Source organism: Cyanistes caeruleus, chromosome 6, assembly GCF_971803275.1.
Source record: "Cyanistes caeruleus chromosome 6, bCyaCae1.hap1.1, whole genome shotgun sequence".
Classification (NCBI taxonomy): Eukaryota; Metazoa; Chordata; class Aves; order Passeriformes; family Paridae; genus Cyanistes; species Cyanistes caeruleus.
The window spans coordinates 34,571,046-34,591,596 of NC_141706.1; the positions used below are offsets into that span (position 1 = coordinate 34,571,046).

The window sequence follows — 20,551 nt, forward strand, 5'->3', positions numbered from 1 at the left end:
GGCAGAAGTGCCTTTCATTCAAAATGCAGCAGAACAGGGGCAATTGCATGCCAAAGGATACCTTGTATTTTTCTCCTTTCTGTGACTCTGCTCCTCAGACCTCTGTTCTTCAGCCAGTTCTCCTGCCCCAATCTGAGTATAAAGTGGGGTTCTTGAGTGGGGTCTTTGTGTCACCCTGTATCCTTGCCTCATCAGAGCTACATCAAGCTCTCTTGCTGCACTGAAGCTGCAGATTTCTTGGTATTTGAGAATGCTCTCCTGGAAGAAAACCTGTAGTTCCTGAGCTTTAAGCAGTTCTGCCAGTCGAGTTATTTGCAAGCAGGCCAATGTCTACACCCTGGGAACTGTTTTTCTTGATACTTGAAAGTAATTGCCTACTGCATCTGGAGGTTGTGCCTGTTTGTAAACACAGACATCCTTGCAGCATTTTGTTTCTTTTAACACTGTCTGGAATTGTAGTCAAAAGTTAACATACCTGACCAAGCAGGTGCTTTTGGCTGATTAGATTTGGAGTTACCTGATGGACTTTCACACCCATGTCCATGACATGCAGATTAATAGCTTTTGCCAACAGTGAAGAGGACCTGACATAGGAGGTGATCCTTCAGCTGGGAAGAACTATATCCTGTGTGTGCTGGAGTGAGGACCCACCCAGGTAGCTTTTCCCAGGTGTGAAGTACCAAAGACAGGTCTGTGTCATCACTCCTCAATATTCTGTTAGGCTTTATTTAGTTGTTGTAGTGCCCACGTGTATTTAAGCCCTTTCCCACTTAATCTGTATTCACACTATTATTGGGAAAATAGCATTTTAGACTTGATGAATGTGCAAGACTTGGACCCCTGGAGAATGGAGTGTAAGAGACATGGGTCACACTGAAATGAGCTTGGGTCTCACCCAGTTGCAAAAGAAAACTTGCTAACAGTAGCCATGATGAAATATTTGATGTCATCCCGCATGACAGTGAATTTTTATCACTAGAGCTCCAGGGCAGAAGGGGTGAACAGCAGAAGGACTGGGACATATTGCAGGACTGTGTGCATGCCTGGGGCCATGGAACAGAAGTGAGCACTGCTGCAATATGACTGAAGAGCCCTGGATCTGCAGGAAGCCCCTTGTCCTGCATGTCCGTAGTTGAAGTATATCTTCCTTCCCCCCTTCACTTGGGGAATAATCTGTGATCTTTTATGGGCCCTCTCCTTTTACCTCTGTGGGCCCAAGATTCTGGATGTTGATTTAGAAAGAACTGGGGAAATAAATCCTTCTGAAGCTGATGGCTGTATGCTGTAAACAGCTGAGATTTTACTTGCTGGTTTCCTGAAATGCTGTTCTCTAGCTTTCCCCTCCAGTTTTATCTTTTGTGCTCTCAAATTTCTGGATCAATGCATCTCAGGACATAATGCTGAGGTATTACTTTGATGTTCCCTAGCTGGTCTCCTGCATCAATTTGATGTTGCCTTTAAAAAACTGCCTTTTGTGTTGAGATTTAACATTGCAGAGCATTTTCTTGGTGTTTGAGAATGTGACTGAGCAGTGTATTTGTTAGTGCACACAGTCCTTTGCATGTCTTCAGGAGGCTGCTTAGGTAACTTGACTGCAGGGACAAGCACTGCTCTGGGTGTCCTCCACTTGGATCTGTTGGGCCAAGGGTCTCTTCAGCAAACCAGATCCCCCATCCTATAAAGAGGAGGCATCCCTGTAAAGGGCCAAGTACAGTGTGTAACTTGGCCCTCAGGAAGGAAATTATTAAAATCAAACTCAGGTGGTGGGGCTGACAGTCTCTTATGGGACCTGATACGAGCCCCTTAACATGCTCCTTGCTCCCTAGCAATGCTTGCATAGAATTCTTTTTTCCTTTCTCCTAGAAGCAAAGCTCTGCCAGAAAACTCACAGGGAAAAGGAAGTAATCCTTCTGAATTACATACAAGATGGTGCTTTGAGAAGAGAGACAGACAAGTTAATGTTTCTTCATCTGCACCTATCCTTGGTAAAGGTGCCTTGGTCACAGTAGTGTGTCATACCTGGACATCAGCGCACCAGATGAGGTCAGAGCCAAGCTCTCTCTAGCCTGGTATCCTGGCACAGACATTGCTTGTGTGTGATACCTGGTGAAGAGTAGAGCTCTCAGCAATGATCTATGACACTGGGTACTCCGAGTTTGCAGCTATTTATTGAAATCAGATCTAATTAACAACTGGTGGATTTCTTTTCTATATGTTCATACCAATCATAAGGAACATTAGCATCTGTTCAGTAGTGGATGGATCTGGTGGAGTGGAATATCCAGTAAGTATTGGGGCAATAAATGGAATATTGCTTAGTGTGTTGGCTGCTCAGAGAAAATATCAAGGGCTCAGAATACCTGAGGTACTCATAGACGAGGTCTTGTCTCCAGCAGCTGGGGGGCTATTTAGCTAGACTGCTCAGCACATTGATGCAGGAAAGATTTTGGTGACACACCATGGAAAGTAATGAAGTAGGTCTGAGGTAGGGAAGAGAAAGTTAGTGACAGAAACTTCAATGTTATAATGCAGTATTAGTTGGTGGTGGAAGTTAGTGGTTGCATGAATGGGCCTCTTCTATCTGGGAACTCATGTTTCTGGCATGAGTTCCTGGGAATTCCTGCTCTGAAAGCTCCCATATAGATTATAGATAAAATCTATAAATATCACATCATCTGCTTCTACCTCTTCTCATATACACTTCTACATCTGTGTGATGGAAAAATGAAGTGAATAACAGAAGAACTGACTCGGAGTGTCTCCCAGAAACTAAAATATCTTACCGGTTATTCTGATCTCTGAACCAAAACAATAGAAAATCAGGGAAAACCTGAATAAAACCTGAACATTTTCAAATTCTACTTCATCAGGTTCCTTCATTAAAAGCTATTAACCAGTACACTACAAACTAAATGCAGAGGTTCCTCTCTGGGTTTGAATTTTGAGTTCTGGGATATCTGTTGCCGTTATGAAGTGATTATAGCCTGGTTAGCCTTCCTCCCTGCCTCTGTTATCATCTGAGCTGTTCTCAGTCTCAGATGGAAATGAGAGAATGCTCCAAGTCCCTCTGTGTATGGTTTAGGGCATGATTTCCAGGCAGTATGCAATGCATGCATGAATCACAACTCCCTTTAAGATACTGCTGTATTCGGTTCCCTGGCTCTTTTCATCTGACTGAACAGGCTGCAGATTTTTGTTTTTAATCTAAGCAATAACCAATTTACTCCAGAGATGAGTATTTGCTGACTGTTGCTGCTGCTCTTATGCTCAGAATTGCGAACCCCTTGGAAAACAAGGCCAGCTCGTGCATGTGTGTACAAACCTGGTTTCAGATTTGGCTTGGATTCTTTTTTCCAGCTCAGCAAGTGGCTGACATGTTCACTTTAGCATAGCTTCCTCCTGAGACAAGCCGGGGGCTGCGCCAAAGTGCTCTGAGGCGTTCACTGTGAGTTCAGTCACACACTGGAGGCAGATTCTACCGCACCCTGGAGACAGGGGTGAGATGAGGACGGTACAGCCATGATTCAGAGCTGCCTCGCACTTCAGTTTTGCTAGTAGGTCATATCAGTATTGTATCAATAGAAACAAGATGCAAATCAGACCCCACTTCAGTAAGACTCTTGTGTGATGGAAATTATTTGAAAGAAGGTACTAAATCTAGATAGCTTCTGTTAGTTCAAATTCAGGTATGGCTGAGGTTGTTTCATGGGAGTCCATAATTGCTCACTTAAATTAATTAATACTGAAAAATACACCATTTAAATACAGAAATGAACATGTGATGATCATAATCTTGCAACACCTGGCATCAGCCAAACACTTTTGCTCCTCTCTTCTGTATATTTGGGGGAGCCTCCTCATCACTGTTTGTGTTTTCAGAGCTGTCCTGAAGCCTGTCTCTCTGCTCCTGGAGTTGGGCAGGATGGGTTGCAGGGGCAGAAATTCTGTGGTTCGAAAAAGAGTTCTTGGGGGACAGGGCAGGCTTGTGATCTGAGAGTGCTCTGCATGTATGAGGTGGTCAAGTCTCAGGGCATTACTCTAACAAGTAGTCAGTCAAGGAGACGCTTTCTTTCTTGCTTGTTTGGTTATTGTTTTGGATCCAACATAATCTTTACTACGGAAGAAGAAAAAGCTGTAGCTGCAAGTGGCTTTCAGTGTAACTTCCTTGTTTGAAATACAAAGCCTGAAGCAGATGAAGCTCTGCAGATAGCCCTGATTTTGATAACTGGCAAGAGTATTTCTAATTTAAAAAGTCTCCCTTCTCTTCCTATTAGTTACTTCTCTAAGCAAAGCATCTGGCGTGACCTGGGCATGTTTTGGTGGTACTGCTGCCGTGAGACAATAGCTCAGCCTGAGGGAAGAAGACAACCTACTTACCACATCATCTGGGAGTTGTTTCGTGTTTCTCTGAAGCTCTCTGAGACTACCTGAGACTATCTGAGGCATTAACCCATGAGTGCCCCTTCAGTCAATCTGCAGACAGCACCAAGTTGGACAGGAATGTTGATCTCCTGGAGGGCAGGAAGGCTCTGCAGAGGGATCTGGATAAGCTGGATCAATGGGCTCTGGCAAATCATATGAGGTGCAGTAATGTGAAACGCCAGGCCCTGCACTTGTGTCACAACAACCCCAGGCAGTGCCTTAATCCAGAGAATGAGTGACTGGAAAGCTGCTCAGCAGAACAGGAGTAGGGGGTGCTGGTGAACAGATGGCAGAACATGAGCCAGCTGTGCCCAGGTGGCCAAGAAGGCAAATGGCACCCTGGCCTGTATCAGGAACAGTGTGGCCAGCAGGACCAGGGCAGTGATTGTCCCCCTGTACTTGGCACTGATGAGGCCACACCTCAAACCTGTGCTCAGTTCTGGGCCCATCAGTACAAGAAAGACACTGAGGGGCTGAAGCAGGTCCAGAGAGGGGCAGTGGAGCTGGTGAAGGGTCTGGAGAGTAAGTGCTATGAGGAGCAGCTGAGGGAGCTGGGGGTGTTTAGCCTGGAGAAAATGAGGTTCAGGGAAGACCCGATTGCTCTCTACAAACAGGTGACAGGAGGCTGTAGTGAGGTGGAGGTTGGTCTCTTCTCCCAGGCAACAAGTGACAGGATGGAGATGACCTCAACTTGTGTAAAGTGAGGTTCAGAACAGATATTAGGAAAAATATCCTCACAGAAAGGGTTGTCAAGCATTGGAACAGACTGTACAAGGAAATGGTGGAGTTGCCATCCTTGGAGGTACTTAAAAAATGAGGGGATATGGCATTAAGGACATGGCTTAGTGGTGGTGGTGCTAGACTGATGGCTGGATTTGATGATCTTTAAGATCTTTTCCAGCCTTAAGGATTCTATGATTTTATGAGGTGTGGGAGATTCAGGAACTCAATGGTGGGTTTTGTGTCCAGGGGAAACAGGCTTTTGTCCCATGGTGTCATGTGTGATGTCCACCTCTATCATCTTCCCCAGTTGGAGTAGGGATATTCCTGCTGCAGAGAACTAGGTAACAGAACTGTGGGGAAGGGCAGCAGAAGGCAAGGCCCCCTAAATACCAGGCATGGTGTTCAACCCAGGGTTCACTGCTAATGTACTGTCCCAACTGGCAGAGGCTGAGAGCTACCTGACCCTAAAAACAGCAGTTTGCATAATTCAAGTGAAGAAGTAAATGGAGGTTGTACAAGGTCTGCAGTGTCCAGAGGTCCAGCTGGGGTCAGGCAGTTTGCTGCTCTCCTGCAACAATACATCATTTGTGATAAACTCACAAAGAACAAGAAGCATTACAGCTTTTTCTGGAGGGAAATGGAACTGCTGTACTGCCAGAGGCAAGCATTTTTGGGGATGTGGTTTAAGATATCAAGATTAGGCATACATTAAGTCAGGCTTGGGACTGTGGCTTTCATATCAAAGCTACTGTGTTTTTTCACAGTAGCAGTGGTTTTGCAGAAAACATTTTCAGGTGACTTACAGAGCTACTGCAGTCATAGTAAATACCTAAGCAAGTAGTACAAGCCCAGTAGTTGGAGTATGGCAGACCTCTGGTTGCCTGACAGCAGAGGGGCTCTTACTCATACCATGGCAGCTCAGTGACACCAGACACAGGAAAGGTGCAGCTTATTCTGGTTCCACAAGAAGCTGCTACCAGACCCAGAAGAGAATTTTAGTTTAATGAGCTTGTCATGTCCTTGTACAGGAACAAGTGAACAACACTCATTTTCCTCGCAGTGCTAGATTAAAACCAGAATTTAGTTGCTCTGAGTTACTAGAAGATGTATCTTCACTGCACAGCAGCTGTAAGTGAACTGTAAATATACCAGGCATGGGCAGTTTCCTCAGTGCCTGAAAATATCATTTCTGTAGCAGCGCAGCTCTGCAGCTGACCTAATAAACACTGATGCTGAGCAGGGCTAATTATCTCCAATGCAGCACTGCCCTGGCATGGCTGTACAGCTTCCTGCTCTGGAATTAGCTTATCTGGGAATTGTTTGGGTGTCTGCACTGTCCTTCACGGTGTGGTGGAAGCAGGCCCTGCGCAGTGCTTGGCGGAGGAGCGTCACATGCATGCAATGGACTGCAGTGTTTCTCTGCTCCAAACATAATGGGGGAATGCTGGGCTCCAGAGCAGTGCAGTCACTTAGCAGCTCCTCTTGAAAATTTGTCTGACCTATTGGGGCACCAAACCTCCAGCTCTATGATCTCTTTGCCTAAAACCATACTAATAGGTAGGGATGCTGGGAGGTGACGTTACAAGGTGTGTGGAAAATAATTGGGGATTCTCTTACTGAAGGTTTTGAAGATCAAATAAGGCAAGTGAATTGAAAAAACTGACTCAGTGTCAGGTGTTAGTGAGAAGAGACATAAATAATCACACATCCCATAGCAGCTGGGTTTATGCAGGTTCAGGCTTAGTTGTATCTTAATACAGGTTTTTACCTTAGGTGGAAAGGGTTAGTTGAGCATTTTTTGGAGAGCTAATCCAATCCAAATGAATAAACACAGTGCCCACTTCTGTTGGCCTGTAAGGTCTAAATTTGTTTGTCTCAAGATAATTTCAAACTCGCTCTTCTCCTTAAGAGGAGTTGGGGAGATGGGGGATACACCCTAGAGCAAGACCATGTGTTTCTTTTCCACTAATGCTTCCCAATGTGGCTTTTCTCTTACTGTAGTACTGGATAAATGAATACACTTCCACCTTGGGGATTGGTGTCTTCCACTCCGGCATTGAGATCTACGGCAGAGGTATGAAGTTCCCTTTTACTACCTGCAGAACATGGGGACAACTGTATGGCTGGTCTGTTATGGAACAAAACATCTCAAACTCACAGCTTTTGGCAAGGAATGTTTTGAGGAATGAAAACTGAAAAACTCAGCCAATTCTCTTCTCAGAGTCCATGGTGGAGTCTAGGAGGAACTCGTGCAGGTCTGTTATGAACCATGTAGTCCTTCTTGTTCAGCCTGTAACTGCAGCCTGTGTAACTCGTGCAGTGTGTAGCAGGATGGCGGATAGGAGGAGCAATGCTGGAAAGCCATTCTGTAATGAAGATAAAAGAAGTGGGATAGGGAATGGGAGAAACAAGGGATGGGGAAGAGAGGTGGATCAGGGGTTGTCTTAAGGCCTGAAGATGGGCTTGTGCTGATTCCCTGTCAGGAAAAATCCTTTTTCCAGTAGATCTTTATGAATGTGTATGGTCCAGAAATCTCGGAATCTGGGTTTCCAGATACTGAAAACTGTTGATTTGAAACAGAAGAGTTGCAAAGAAAGGAAAATGTCATGTAAGACTTTTGAAATTGTCTGGATGGGGTACAGGCTGATTAGAGCTACCCATTTCAAAAGTCAAGGGATCTGGAAAACATCTGCAGTGTGGGAAAGGATGAACTAGCATCACAGACTTTGTTTCATTTTTCAGCATTAAATGGAAATGACTTGGCTACTCACAGTATTTTAAGCAGTGCCATGCAGTAGCCAGAACCCCTGTGGTGTTATTTCCATCTTGAGCACCGAGGCTTTCACAGACCCTGTGAGATGGCGTGTGTGACACCATGAGGATCATAGGCTGTGTTTCACAGGCCATGCAGGGTGGCCTGTATGACATGCAGGGACTCCCTGGCCTGGCCTGTGTGCTGAGGCAGCAGAGTGCAATCAGCCTGGCTTTCTGCAAAGACTTCCCACTCACTGCCTGTAAATCCCTCTGGAAGATTCAATTTCTCCCTACTCTAGAAACGGCTTCTTCCAGCTCAGTAGCGCCACTGGCAGCCTCTCACAGTTTATCCAGATGCCTTCAGTGCAGAACTTTCCACTGAGAGAAAGCCACTCAGATAGGGACAGAGGGTTTTCCTGGTGCTGTGGGAAAGCAGTAAGGCTGGCATAGAGGGAGGCTGTGAGGGCATCCTCAGTCCAAAAGGTAACCAGGCAGCAAAAACAGCTTTCCGAGTCTAGCAGAAACAGATTTTGGCAATAGCCCAGCCCCTGGTGCTGATGTTGAGCCATGCAGACAGCTGCCATAGACTTTTTCCTGACATGGCGCTCATTCAATTACTCACAGTCTGTTTCTTTCCTTGTCAGAGTTTGCCTATGGAGGGCATCCCTACCCTTTCAGTGGGATTTTCGAGATCACACCTGGCAGTGCGGTAGAACTTGGCGAGACCTTTAAATTCAAGTAAGGGCCCTTTTCTACATCTTCCCCTCTGCCCCTGGTAGCCATCAGTGTAGGGGGAGCAGGGAATTCCTGTCCTCTGGGTCCTCTTTTCACTCTCCTTGTAAGTGCCCTCACTGCCATCCTCTACATGATCCCAGTTCAAAGGCAGCCCTGCAGGGATTTCGGAGGTGGATAAAAGAGTGTGTACAGCAAACAGGGAACAGCGATGAACTGTGTTTGTCAGGGATTAACAGCACACTTACAAATGAGGGCAGATCTCTTTTCCCATTTTATTAATCTTCTGTGCTCCCAGTTTTGCCTGTTACACAGAGCAAACGCACAGGGGAAAAAAAATAAGACTTCTCCTTTTATGAGTACTCCCTATCTGTGGATACTGCACAGAGTACCACATTTTTATTTTTATTGCTGCTCTGTTGCAAGGGACAGACTGTTTGCTAGGGGAGTCTGAGAGGATTCTGCATTCTCGTGTTGTACTGTGGGGCAGGGGTGCTTGCCCTTGCCAAACTGCCAGTTTATGTTGAGGGCTATTTTAGAGCAAGTGCTACTGAGTGAATGTTGGGAGAAGCAGTAGGTTTCTCATAAAGTTTTCAGTCTTCTCCTTCCTGGCCCAGGGGACCCTCTCAATTTTTTTTTTGGAAAAAACATCTCTCTTGTAATAGGAATTTCTCTTCTGGGATGATGGGCAGAATAGCAGCAGGTGCCCAGAGCTGAGACTTCCCTGGTGATGAGCAAGAAGATCTCAGGGCTGTTGCCTTGTGGTAACTTGCTCTATGGAAAAGCTGTGGATATTACTGTGCTATTCTGTTAGAGAGAGTCTCTGATAGCCTCAGATATGCGTGTCCATGACATTTTAAGCCTGTCCTTCTTGCCAATATCTGATCATTTCCTCCTCCCTTGGTATGTATCACACTCCTCACTGTATCTTTCTGTTTTCCCTGTTGTATGTTTTGTTTTTAACTAGAGAATCCATTGCCTTGGGCACTACAGACTTCACAGAAGAGGATGTGGATAAGATTATGGAAGAGCTGGGCAAGGAATACAAAGGAAATGCGTACCACTTGATGCACAAGAACTGTAATCACTTTTCTTCTGCTCTGGCTGAGGTGGGCACAAATGGGTTGATTTATTCATTTTTTACTGCTTCAGATCTGTAGTAATGTTCACAGAAAGGGACCTGGGGTCAGCAGGTCAGAACCCATAGCTAAATATTCTCTCTCTGCCCTTAATATTTTTGGAAGCCCTTTGCTGTTGAAAGAGATGAGATCAGGAGGCAGAGATATTGCAGATTTATCACATCTTTGGTTTAAACTGTGTGGGAAAACAGGAGTGCTTGTAATTTGGTTCACTGAACAGGCACTGAGCAGGAATTGAAAGGACAGACCTGGTTAGCATGCAAATGTGCATCATTTTTATAACAAACATAAATAACAGTGTATGAGCTGCAAAGGCATAAAAATGGTTTATCAGTGTTCTGGAAACAAAAATTTGCAGTATTCAGAGAGTGGGCGTTCTTTTTCTTTATTTAATCTGCACCATCCAAACCTATTTAAAAAGAGAATTGATTTTCTTACAGATATTTTCGGTGCTTATTCATTTCCATGTTCTCAAAACCACTGTGAGTTTCGAGAAATTGTTATAACAGAGTTGTTATTTCTATTCAGAGACAACTGAATCACAGAGAAACACAAATTTTATGTATTTTTATTCTATCTATCTGTTGATTTCAGATATCTGATTTTTGATTCCCAAAGATGTAATTATTTTGGGGGGGAAGTTGCCTTCCTCCTCAACTCCCAGATGAGCTGGTTAAAGTGTATTTCAATTAAGGTGTGAATATTCAGCATTTGTGTAAGTCTGATTTCCAGATCTTAACCCAGTGTCAGAAAAAGATAGGAAAAGCACAAAATGGAAGTGACCTTCCATAAAAACTCTTTCTGTGCTTTCCATACTTGCTTTATGGAAAACTTAAGGAGAGAATATAATTTGTCATGATAGGGTAGGACTGCTGTAATAGTGAAGCTTTAATTTCTCCCTCTGGAATCCCCATCCTAATTAATTACACATATCTTGCCTTGCTTTCTGGTATGGGGCAAGGGTCCTATGCCAATAATCTCATGTTCATTCATCTCCAAACAAGACTATCACAGATCCCAAGTGAGATGTGTGGAAAAAGTACTGTATGATTTTGTAATCAAGTGAATTTGAGAACCAGCAATTGATCTACAAGGGACCTGCTTAGACTCTTAGGAATACCAATTCTCTATTGGTTCCATCCTTATTAATTATATATAGAGCCCTTTCTGCAAATGTTAGCAAATTAAAACAAACAGGAAGGAATTGAACTGGTATGAATACATAATGAAGTTCCAAGCAGTACAGTGAGCAAATCAATGTTAGCCACACTACTCATTTGGAATCAAATATCAAATTACCAAAACAGAAAATCAGAACTTCAAAAATTATGAAGGAAACTCAGGAGAAAGCTGTGGGATTATCAGGAAAAGATAAACCAAATCCTTTACCTGCAGCAGTGAAATAAAGTCACTGCTTACTCTGTGCTTTGAAAGGTAAAATGTCTATCTTGTCTCTAAGCTATAAGCTCAAAGCCATTCTTCCTTGATTCTACTGCTACACATCAGTGTATCCCTCCCTGCCCCTTCCTTCTCCAGCTTTCCTAACACAAGTCAAGTAAGAGATCTTATAGAAAATCTAGTAGTGTATTTTAAATTTTGCTTTCAATATGCTTTCAGTGGGCATCTTTATAGGAGTGGAGTTTAGGGTTAAGTTTTCCCGCAAGAGCTTTCTTGGTGGATTCAGAGCTCTCATTCATCGCCCTGTAACCTGTCTAGATTGTAAAGCAAAAGCCTGAATGGCTGGTTCTGACACTTCCACTCCCAGGAGCAGAATCTTCTCGAGATTTGCGTCAGTTTAAATAAGCCTTTCATAGGCAAGCAGGATTTTTTGTTGCTGTTGCTCTTCACATATGCCTGTGTTTATCAACTCTCTCTAATGCATTACAAATCAAACCCAGAGGAGCTGGACAGCAGGAGCAGAACATCCTGGATGGGCTTTAGCACAGGGATAGAGAAAATGAGAGCTGAAATTCTTATAAAAATGGCTGGTGGTATGACACTAAGCAAAAGTCCCAGCCTTTCAGGAGGCCTCAGTCAGCAATGTGAGGAATATATGTGCCTGCCTTACAATAGGTAGCTCCATCCATTTTGGTAAGTACAGTCATTTTGGCAATTTGGAGCTGGGTGAGAAGTAGCATATCTTATCTTGGGATACTTCTGACCTTTTGGAGGAAGTCTGCTTGAAATCTATTGAGACAGAATTGAAAGTAGAACTGAAAGTTTCTATTCTCAACATTTGAATGCTTTCTTTACTTCCCAGCCTCAGTGATTTTTTTTTTTTCCTCTTCTTCCTGTATTTCCAATAAAACTAAACAAACCAAAAATCACCCCACTGGGAAGCTGCAGTCCCTTCCATGTAGAGCTACAAGATGCATCCTCACAGAGCACAGAACATGCTGGCTACATGATGACTGGCTCACAAGCCTCTGTAGATATATGTCACCATATAGCCAGAAAACAGAAATTATATTTGTGCTCAAAAATAAATTCTGAGATGCATCTCTTTAGTATTTGTATTGCTCTTTTCTTCAGACTCGTCATCTGTGAAGGAGTAATAATAGCAACAACAAAAATATTTAGCACCTATTATAGCATACTCATGTTATGTGACAGTTAAAGACAGTAAACTGGAAAAATTATCCAAATAATTGAAAGAGAAGATGTAGAAATTTTGCTCAACAGAATGAAGCAATAGAACTAGGGTTTCATTCCAGCCACAAAACAAAACAAAAACAAAACAAAAGTGCAAATTCTTGATCTCTCTGTTGCTGTGGCCCATCTGAAAGGTGATGCTATTGGTACCACAATGCCCTTTCACCCCAGGGAGGGTTTGGGGTGAAGGATGCTTTTTTGCATGAAAGAGGGAATGCCCAGCTCTGCTCCTAACAGCCCTTTTCTGCTTAAAGGCATAAACCATTGTGCACAGTTAAGGAGATGGTTGTTCTGAGCCTCCTGGGTGATGCCAGGCAGGTTACATCCCTGTGCTGTGCTGAAGTATTCCCCTCCATTCATACTAGGTTATTTACTTCCTTCAGAAAGGACTCTGAAAGTCTTTTGATGACAGCTCTCTCATCTGCCAGTGTTAGTTATCTGGTTTTTGGCTTGTATTGTTCTGTTTCAGCATGCAAAACCAGAGACAGTTTTATAGCCAAGTGGTGCTGTCTGAGTTAATATGTGCTTAGACAGACCTGTGTGGCAGGCCTTGAGGTTTGGTTGTAGGCCCTGTGCTAGGGAGATGTATTCAGATACCCTGATTTCCTCAGCTGGAGGGGAGCTTGCTAATTATTATCCATACAGATGTTGCCCCTGTGGCAGGGCCATGGGCTGGGAGGATAATGCCATCTGGTCATATAGACTGAGGGTAAATGCTGAGGGTAAATGTAGCCATGTGTGCTTCTGGCTGGGGTGACAGTTCTGCAGAGAGAAAGGAAAGAAGGTGCAAGATTGGCTCTCCTTCCTGGATCAGCTTCCTCAGGATCATGCTGAGACAACAGTCACATATCCAGTTGCCAGGACTTGTAGGACAGGTTCCTTATCCTCAGAAGGACTGCTGAAACCAGATCTTACTTTCAGATTTTTTTTGTTTTCTTCTCCTTTGCTTGTTTTTTCTCAACAAATAGAACATCCATTCAGAAATCTTCCATCTACATCTGTTTAGGAAACGTTTTTTTCTGTCAAATTCCCATTTAATATGATGATGCCTTGGGTTCCACCATGATAACTGGTAAGTCTTCAAGGGTTTCATGCAGACTGATGGTTAGGGGCATGTCTGGACCTGTGACTGTTTTGGCCATGCTCCTTGAAAAATCCCTGGACTACAGAAGTCCAACAGGGGCAGCTCAGCTGTACTTAACCACTGGGCATGCCTTTGATCTACTATCTACCTCTGAAAAAACTCATTCTGCAGTACAATTGCTGCCTCATTGTGTGCTGCTGTGGCATTGAGCCTCTCCCTGAGTCCATGCATCTCTTCTGAGTCTTCTGAACTTCCTGCCCACATCATTTGTAAGCTGCAAGGGGCTTTCTTGTTACTCTCTCATTGCCACTTAGCTCTGAAGTTTCCTTACTCTCTACTGCACACTGTCAAGCATATTTAACTTGCTCAAGACTTAGCTCTCTCCCTGCTTTGCCAGTTCCCTGTGGACTTCTAACAAGCAGCTATTGGAACAAAGAGGCATGGCTTGTTCTACTCACAAAGCAGCTTCTCTGGAAAGAAAACAAAGAATGCTGCAGTTTCAGCTGCAGCAGTTTAGACTTCATTGTCTCTAATGCCATTTTATGGCAGCTTTCTCAGTAAATGAACATACTGCATGATCAGGAGTCTCTTCCTGTGGATTCTTCTTCATCAGGAACTTTGGATTATTCAAGAAGTGAAGAACAACCAGAAAGCATAAGTGTCTGCACAGCATTTTAATTAGTTTTGAAGGAAGTTATGACAGAAAGCAAGGCAGAATTTCCTGATGTATAATCATAAGAAAGAAATCTGATGCACTCCCTGTGCATATGCCCAGCTCCAATCAGTCACCCTATATGCACCACTTTATACCCCTTTGCCACTTCCCTTTACCCTCACCATCTATGGCAGTGTGAAAATGTGAGAGGACCTTGATTCAAGCAGTTTTGATTTAAAATCTAGTCAAGGTGTCTCAGCCACTTGATTTCTGCAACATGATGTCATGATACCTGTACTTATAAACCTCTTAAGCAAATTCTGGGTAAAAATGAGGAGGTCCATCAAATGGGGTTAGCAGCTTGCCTACAAGAAACTTACTCCTTTCATGTTGCTTACGCTGACACTCCCCAAAATCAAGTAGTACCATACTCTCTGAAGAAACTGTCCAAGAGGTTGGGCAATCCCTCTGGAGGACTTATGCTTACAATTTATGCAAAGAAAAATCAGTGAAGTCATCATCATCAGATCTTAAACTTCCCTTCCTGAGTTTCTGAGTTTATGTACCATTCTGTGCTTTAGTACTCCAGTGGGGCTTCATTCTAATGAAGTTATGCACCTGTGGGGAGTTCAGTTAGGACAGTATCAAGATTGGAAAAAGCCCTTCTGTTTGATCATCTGTTTTAAGTTATTTTGCTCCTAACAATCCCCTGCAATTGTCCCCAATGTATACTTACAGCAGTACGTTCCAAGGGCCCTTAGAGTAATTGCAAAATATTTGTGTTCTTTATGAGTTGTCCTGGCTGATGAAAAAGGCTATTAAACTCTGCCAGATGGTAAAACATACTGGCTTTTGAACATTAGAAAAAACATTTTAAAACAAAACAAAAAAAGGCTAAAATAATTAGTTCTTTCCATAATGTGAACTGTTGAATTCCTGATTCTTTTAGAAGATGGAGATGTGAGATGGAAAAAGGACAGAAGTTACAAATTGCTCTAAAGAAGACATAAAGGCAGGGAAAAGCCAAACCCAAAGAATTTCCTGCACTGTAAGTGCCCTTGCGAGGACCTGAAGGTTTTAGGTCCTATCCTTGCCACTGCTTTGGAGAAGCACTGGTCACTGCAGCAGTGGGCCACAAGAAACGATGATGTGAGGTGCCAAAAAAGACTTGCACTTATACACTTTGTCACCAGGTCTGTTCTTTGGGTATAAGTAAGGGTAGGAGCATGCAGACACAGGGAATTGTGGAATTGCTGTCAGAAGGCTCTTTTCAGTGCAAGAGCATGACTCATGATTTCCCTGCAAGCTTTTGGACTTATGGAAGGCACATCCTGGGGTGAGAAAAAGCCATACTTGGCACAGCTTGTACTTCCAAACGCATGCAAAGGTGAAAGGTTGACTGACAGGGTTCAAGTTTGGGCATATAAGAATATGAGCCCTATGGATGGGTGGGCATATGCTGAATGTACAGTACCTGAGGACAGCTTCTGCTCAGGAGACAGCAGCAACTAGAAGATCAGAGGGAGGATGAAGGTTTACTTTGAGATTCTTCCCTAGTCTGGTGATATTCCTTAGTGCTGAGTGTAAGTATCACACACGTCATTGGATCCTAAGGACTCTGTAAAATCTGCTTCTTAGCCCATTCACAAACAGAAGACAACTCATTTGACTTCTCACCAGCAATTTTCTATGCTTCTGAAGTTTTCTAAATAAGCTGTGGAGCTGTGTTCTTACCATAGTGACGACAGTTGCTACAACACATCTCAGAAAAGGACAAACGGCCATGGGAAGGGAGAAAAACACCTCTGAATCAGCACCATAACTGGAAGATAAGTGAAATGACTCAAGGAAACCACTCCTTCTCCTTTCATGAACGTGATTACTGCCAAGCAACTACCCTTATTTAAGGAAACCCTGCAGCACCTTGCTATAGGACATACAGCACATCATTATCAAAGAAGTGTGGCTTCTGAGCATCAGGGAAGGCAGCCCCTTTTAGCCCCCAAAAGCCTTACCAGTGGTGGGAAAGCAATGAAGTCAGTGGGTCTTATGGGACCTTTTGATAACATATGAAGTTGATGCTTATTATAATTAAGAAATGAATTGAGATGCAATGGTTTGATTTGCCTGAGAAACTGTTGATGCTGGAGCTTTACCTGAGGATGGCAGAGGCAAAAGATTTTATTCTTGTATCACATCTTTCCTTCATCTTCTTTAAATAGGAATGATATCTTTTTGATTTGAATGACTAATTTATATTAGGTACTGGAAAAGATCAAAACCCTCTGTATACCCTGATAAAACACCTGAATGGTCTGGTATGAATTCCCTCAGAGTTTATGAAAGCAGAATCTCACTACATCACTGAGGGGTGATGAAGCACAGTCAAAATTCCCTATTTGCCTCCCAAATTATCTTGTCTTTCTCTTATACCCAGAGAAACATATTAAGAAAGATCAGACCCAACTATGAAGTTAGTGCCCATATTTGTTCATTCTTCAGAAGGCCTTTTCAGGTCATTTGGATTTCAAGAATTAGAAACTCTTTGGGAAAACAGATTGGTGTCTCATTATAGAGCCTGCTTTTGTACCCACTGATCCTTTTTACCCCTTTACTGCTTTAAAGAGTAAATGTTTCCTTATTGTTCAGCATTTCTTGATCCAAATGATTGGATCTAAAGGACAGGGCTCAAAGATGCCATCTGGACAAATGGTTAAAAATTTGAACTAATTGTAAGAGTTTAACTAGGATTTTTGGAGTAAATCAGGTATTCAAAAGGAGAGCCTTTTAGAAGGATATGATAGTTTTAATAAAACTATTGCTAGAGGTTTTGTGGATTCAAACAGAACTTCTAGCTGATGAGACATACTCATCACAAGTAACAGAAAGAGAGAAGATTGCTGAGGTGCAGGAGAGCAAGTTGGACTAAGGATTTATTTACCTTTTTTTCCTACATTTCAGGAAAATTTCTCCTGAATATCAGCCACCAGATGTTCTGAAGCAGGAAATCCCTCAGCCTCTCCTGTGGGAACTGTCCTATCTTAATTATTTACATAAAGAAGGAGATAACACATTTCAGCAGGAGAAGAGAGAGATATAAATTGGAATTTTTGTCCTTGTTGTTTTAGAAGCTCATTTTGAAGTTGTAGAATTTTCAGAAGTTTCTGGAAAGAGAAAATTATTTTTGAGAACTGGTGATCTTGCCCTTGGGCTGAAGCCTTGGAAAATACCTCTGGAGGTTAACAAAGTGAGCTAGGCCTATTCCTTGTTGACAAAGGAGGGAAAGAGAATCTTCTAAGCATTTGAGGTGGCTGAGATCAGCCTTGGAAAATTCTTTAGCATCCTAGATGAGGCTGGATCCTAAAAGGCAGGAATTATGAACCCTGTCCCAGTGAAATAGTTTGCAGCTAGAGTCCTAGAGCTGCAGCACTACAATGCATCTAGCATACCCATGATTGATGTCGACACCACAGGGATGATATTAAACCTGCATGCCAGATGGAAGTGCTTGGTAAAGCCACACACCTGAATCTCCTTGAAAGGCAGAGGATGATCCTGGTGCAATCAAGTTTGCTTGCAGGTGGATCACTGGGTATAGGATGGGTGCTAGGGCTTCTTTACCCCTTCATTTGTATTATTGGTAGAGATCTGTCCTGATGCTAATAGCAGAGGGAGACATTGTCATTGCATATCAATGTGATAGCAGGAAATACTCATCTCTTGTGACTGCAGTGCAGCAGAAGACATCTCTGTGTTTGGCTGTACAGCTATATCTGGAGTATATTTCCATGACAGTGTGGCTGTCCCAGTTGTCCCTTGACAATCTGGATGGAGTTTTGATAGAACAGAGGGATTAGATTTTCCTTGTGGGGAGCGTGGAGCTGTGCTGAAGTGATAGGAGATGGTAGTCAGTACCTTTTATTTTCTCTCTGAATATTCACCCATCCTTCTTCAGCCACAGAAAAACTGACAGCATGTAACAAACCTACATCAGAATCCTGCTTTCTTCAGAGAAGCTTGACTTTCTTCAAATTCTCTGAAATAAGGCAGGTTTGCTAAATCAAGGATCAAATGAGGGTAGTTTTTTAATCATCAGTGAATAATTCAAGACTAAAGCTTTTCAGGTCTGTCCCCAGGCACACGTGCCTTCTTATCATCAAGTTATTAAAATCTAGGAAGCTCTCCTTAGCCTGAAAGCTATCACAGAGAAAGGATTAAAGACTAGAGAAAGGAGGTTCAGGTGGCATTTGAGTCACAGTCAAAAGCACTACAAGCTTTTATAAACCAATCTTTAGCAAATCCTAAGTAGACAAATAATGCTTACATCTTCCTTAGTCAACAATTGCTTTTCAGTTGCCTCTGTTGCAGAGCAGGTAGGTGTTTTGTTGAGTGAAAACCTGTGTGCAATTCTGTTAATGGCAGGGGAGACAATGCTCCCAACAGACATAAAAGACAGAAGAAAATGAAAAAACAAACAAATAAACAGCCACAGGACATGAAAGAACATTAGGAAAGCTTTATTTCCTGGTGCCTGAGCCAGTCCTCAGAGAAGATGATGGAAAGACTTGCTTCATTGCAGCAGCCTTTGAATGTTGTTAGCTCCATGGAGAACAGGCTGTGTTTGTTTTCTGGTTTTTAGCTGCCACATATGTTTAAAAGAAGCTTATTTGTAAAGATTCCCTGCACCCATAAATTTATTCTGATGGTTTCAGATGGATGTAATTTTTCATCTTGCTTCTATCTGTATGCATACACAATTTTACTGCATGCAATTAATAAATTGCATCCCTGATGTGGTGTCTCTGCAGCAGTAAAATAACATTTCTAGGTGTAGGTTGTGTGTAAGTTGAAATTTATGAAGTCTTTGGGAATTCCTTAGAATGACGGCTTCTATAAAAATATTTTTTCCCCCACTGTTAACCTTTCTAGCCTTGCTATCCTGAACAGCCCAACAGAAATTATTACTGGTTTAACTTTTTATATGCACTTTTCAGCTCTCAGTCCATCTTCTTTTCCTATGTAGCTATTTGTGCAGGAGAATAATATGAGTTGGCAGGTAATTTGAAACAGAAGGCAACCCCCCCTAAATGGCAAGATTTTAGCACATCATTTCAGGTTTTTGAAAAAGGTCTGATTTTGTCAAAATATATACCTCTGCAGCTATTTTAGGTTTTTCCTATAATGTGATCCATATAGAAAAAAAAATTTAAAAGTGAAGATATTTTAAGAGGACATTTAACAAAAGAAAAATATCTTGAGCTCTGTGGGGCTGGTGTAAAAGTGGTGGGTTTATCCTCCTATTTTATTTTATCTGCCTTTTGCATCTGTCTTACCAAACTGAAACCCCTACTTCCTTATCTGTTATAAGTGAGCATAATACCTTGCAGCTAAATTAATTCCCACAGTCTGGGGAGTTCATTCCTAGCCACACCCTCATGGAGCTTTTGAGTCTGTGTGTGTGCATATGCCTGAGAACAGTGCCTCCTTTCAACAAATGAAGATGGCAAAAAACAGCCCTCTCCTGTTCACCACTGCCTGATGATCAATGAAAAGTGTGAGGAGTGTAATGAACTGTTTGAATACATTGAAAGGCTTTTGAGACTGGAACCTTTTGTTTAGGAGTCCTGCCAACACTGTCATACAGAAGATCTTTCTCCATTTTTCTGAGTTCCTGTATTCTCCCTTCTCATTGTTTCTCCATCTGCAGCAACCTGCTTCTCACTAATGTTAGGAAACAAGGCTTGAGACTGAAACACAAGATTTTTCTGGTTAGCTATTCAGGAAAAATAGACTCTTAATGCCTGTCCCTTTATGCAGATGGGTTGGCCTGGTCACGCTCAGCATGTCCACAACACTTGAAAGTACAACCTTGTTAAGCAGCAGCTGTTCTCAGCCACTGGTCTTGAAACAGCATCTGCTAGGAGAAGGCAATTCCTCTTCATGCCATCACGATAATAGGAATGAATTGCAGTTGTTCATTCATTTGGTGGGAGATTCTTTATTTTAAATGCCATTAACAAGCCCAGACTCAATTATACTCAGTTTTCCCCAAATGGTCATCTGTTAAGAGGCCTCTTGCTACCTACTCTATCACCCTGCAGCTGTTGGCTGTACTTACAAGTGCTCATTACAAAGACCTTCATGCTCAAGAGAGCACTGCCATGCTCTAGTGTTGGTACATGACTAATCAGTGATGCCACTCAGAATTCAGCTCTGAATGTGGTTCAACAAGATGTCACAATTGCAGCCACCTGGTGGCCTGGCCAGTGAAGCTGAAGCAGTGCTATGAGTGCTGAGGTGCTATGAGCCAGCTGTCTCATTTCACCCAGAGCTACCTGCCCCATCATCTGTGCATGCAGGCTGCTGCAGAAAGGCAACTCTGCCCTTCTA

At 42.8% G+C, this 20,551-nt stretch overlaps 1 protein-coding gene across 3 annotated transcripts in view; it reads left to right on the top strand.

Moving 5' to 3' along the window:
* Positions 1-20,551, top strand: part of LOC111930893 (deubiquitinase DESI2-like) — a 70,755-nt gene that overhangs the window by 41,939 nt on the left and 8,265 nt on the right. For all 3 annotated transcript variants that reach the window (XM_086895135.1, XM_086895134.1, XM_086895137.1), the window contains 3 exons: positions 7,147-7,219; positions 8,544-8,637; positions 9,599-9,740. In XM_086895135.1, the coding sequence (XP_086751261.1) occupies positions 7,147-7,219; positions 8,544-8,637; positions 9,599-9,740 (309 nt within the window). The remainder of the gene's footprint in view (positions 1-7,146; positions 7,220-8,543; positions 8,638-9,598; positions 9,741-20,551) is intronic.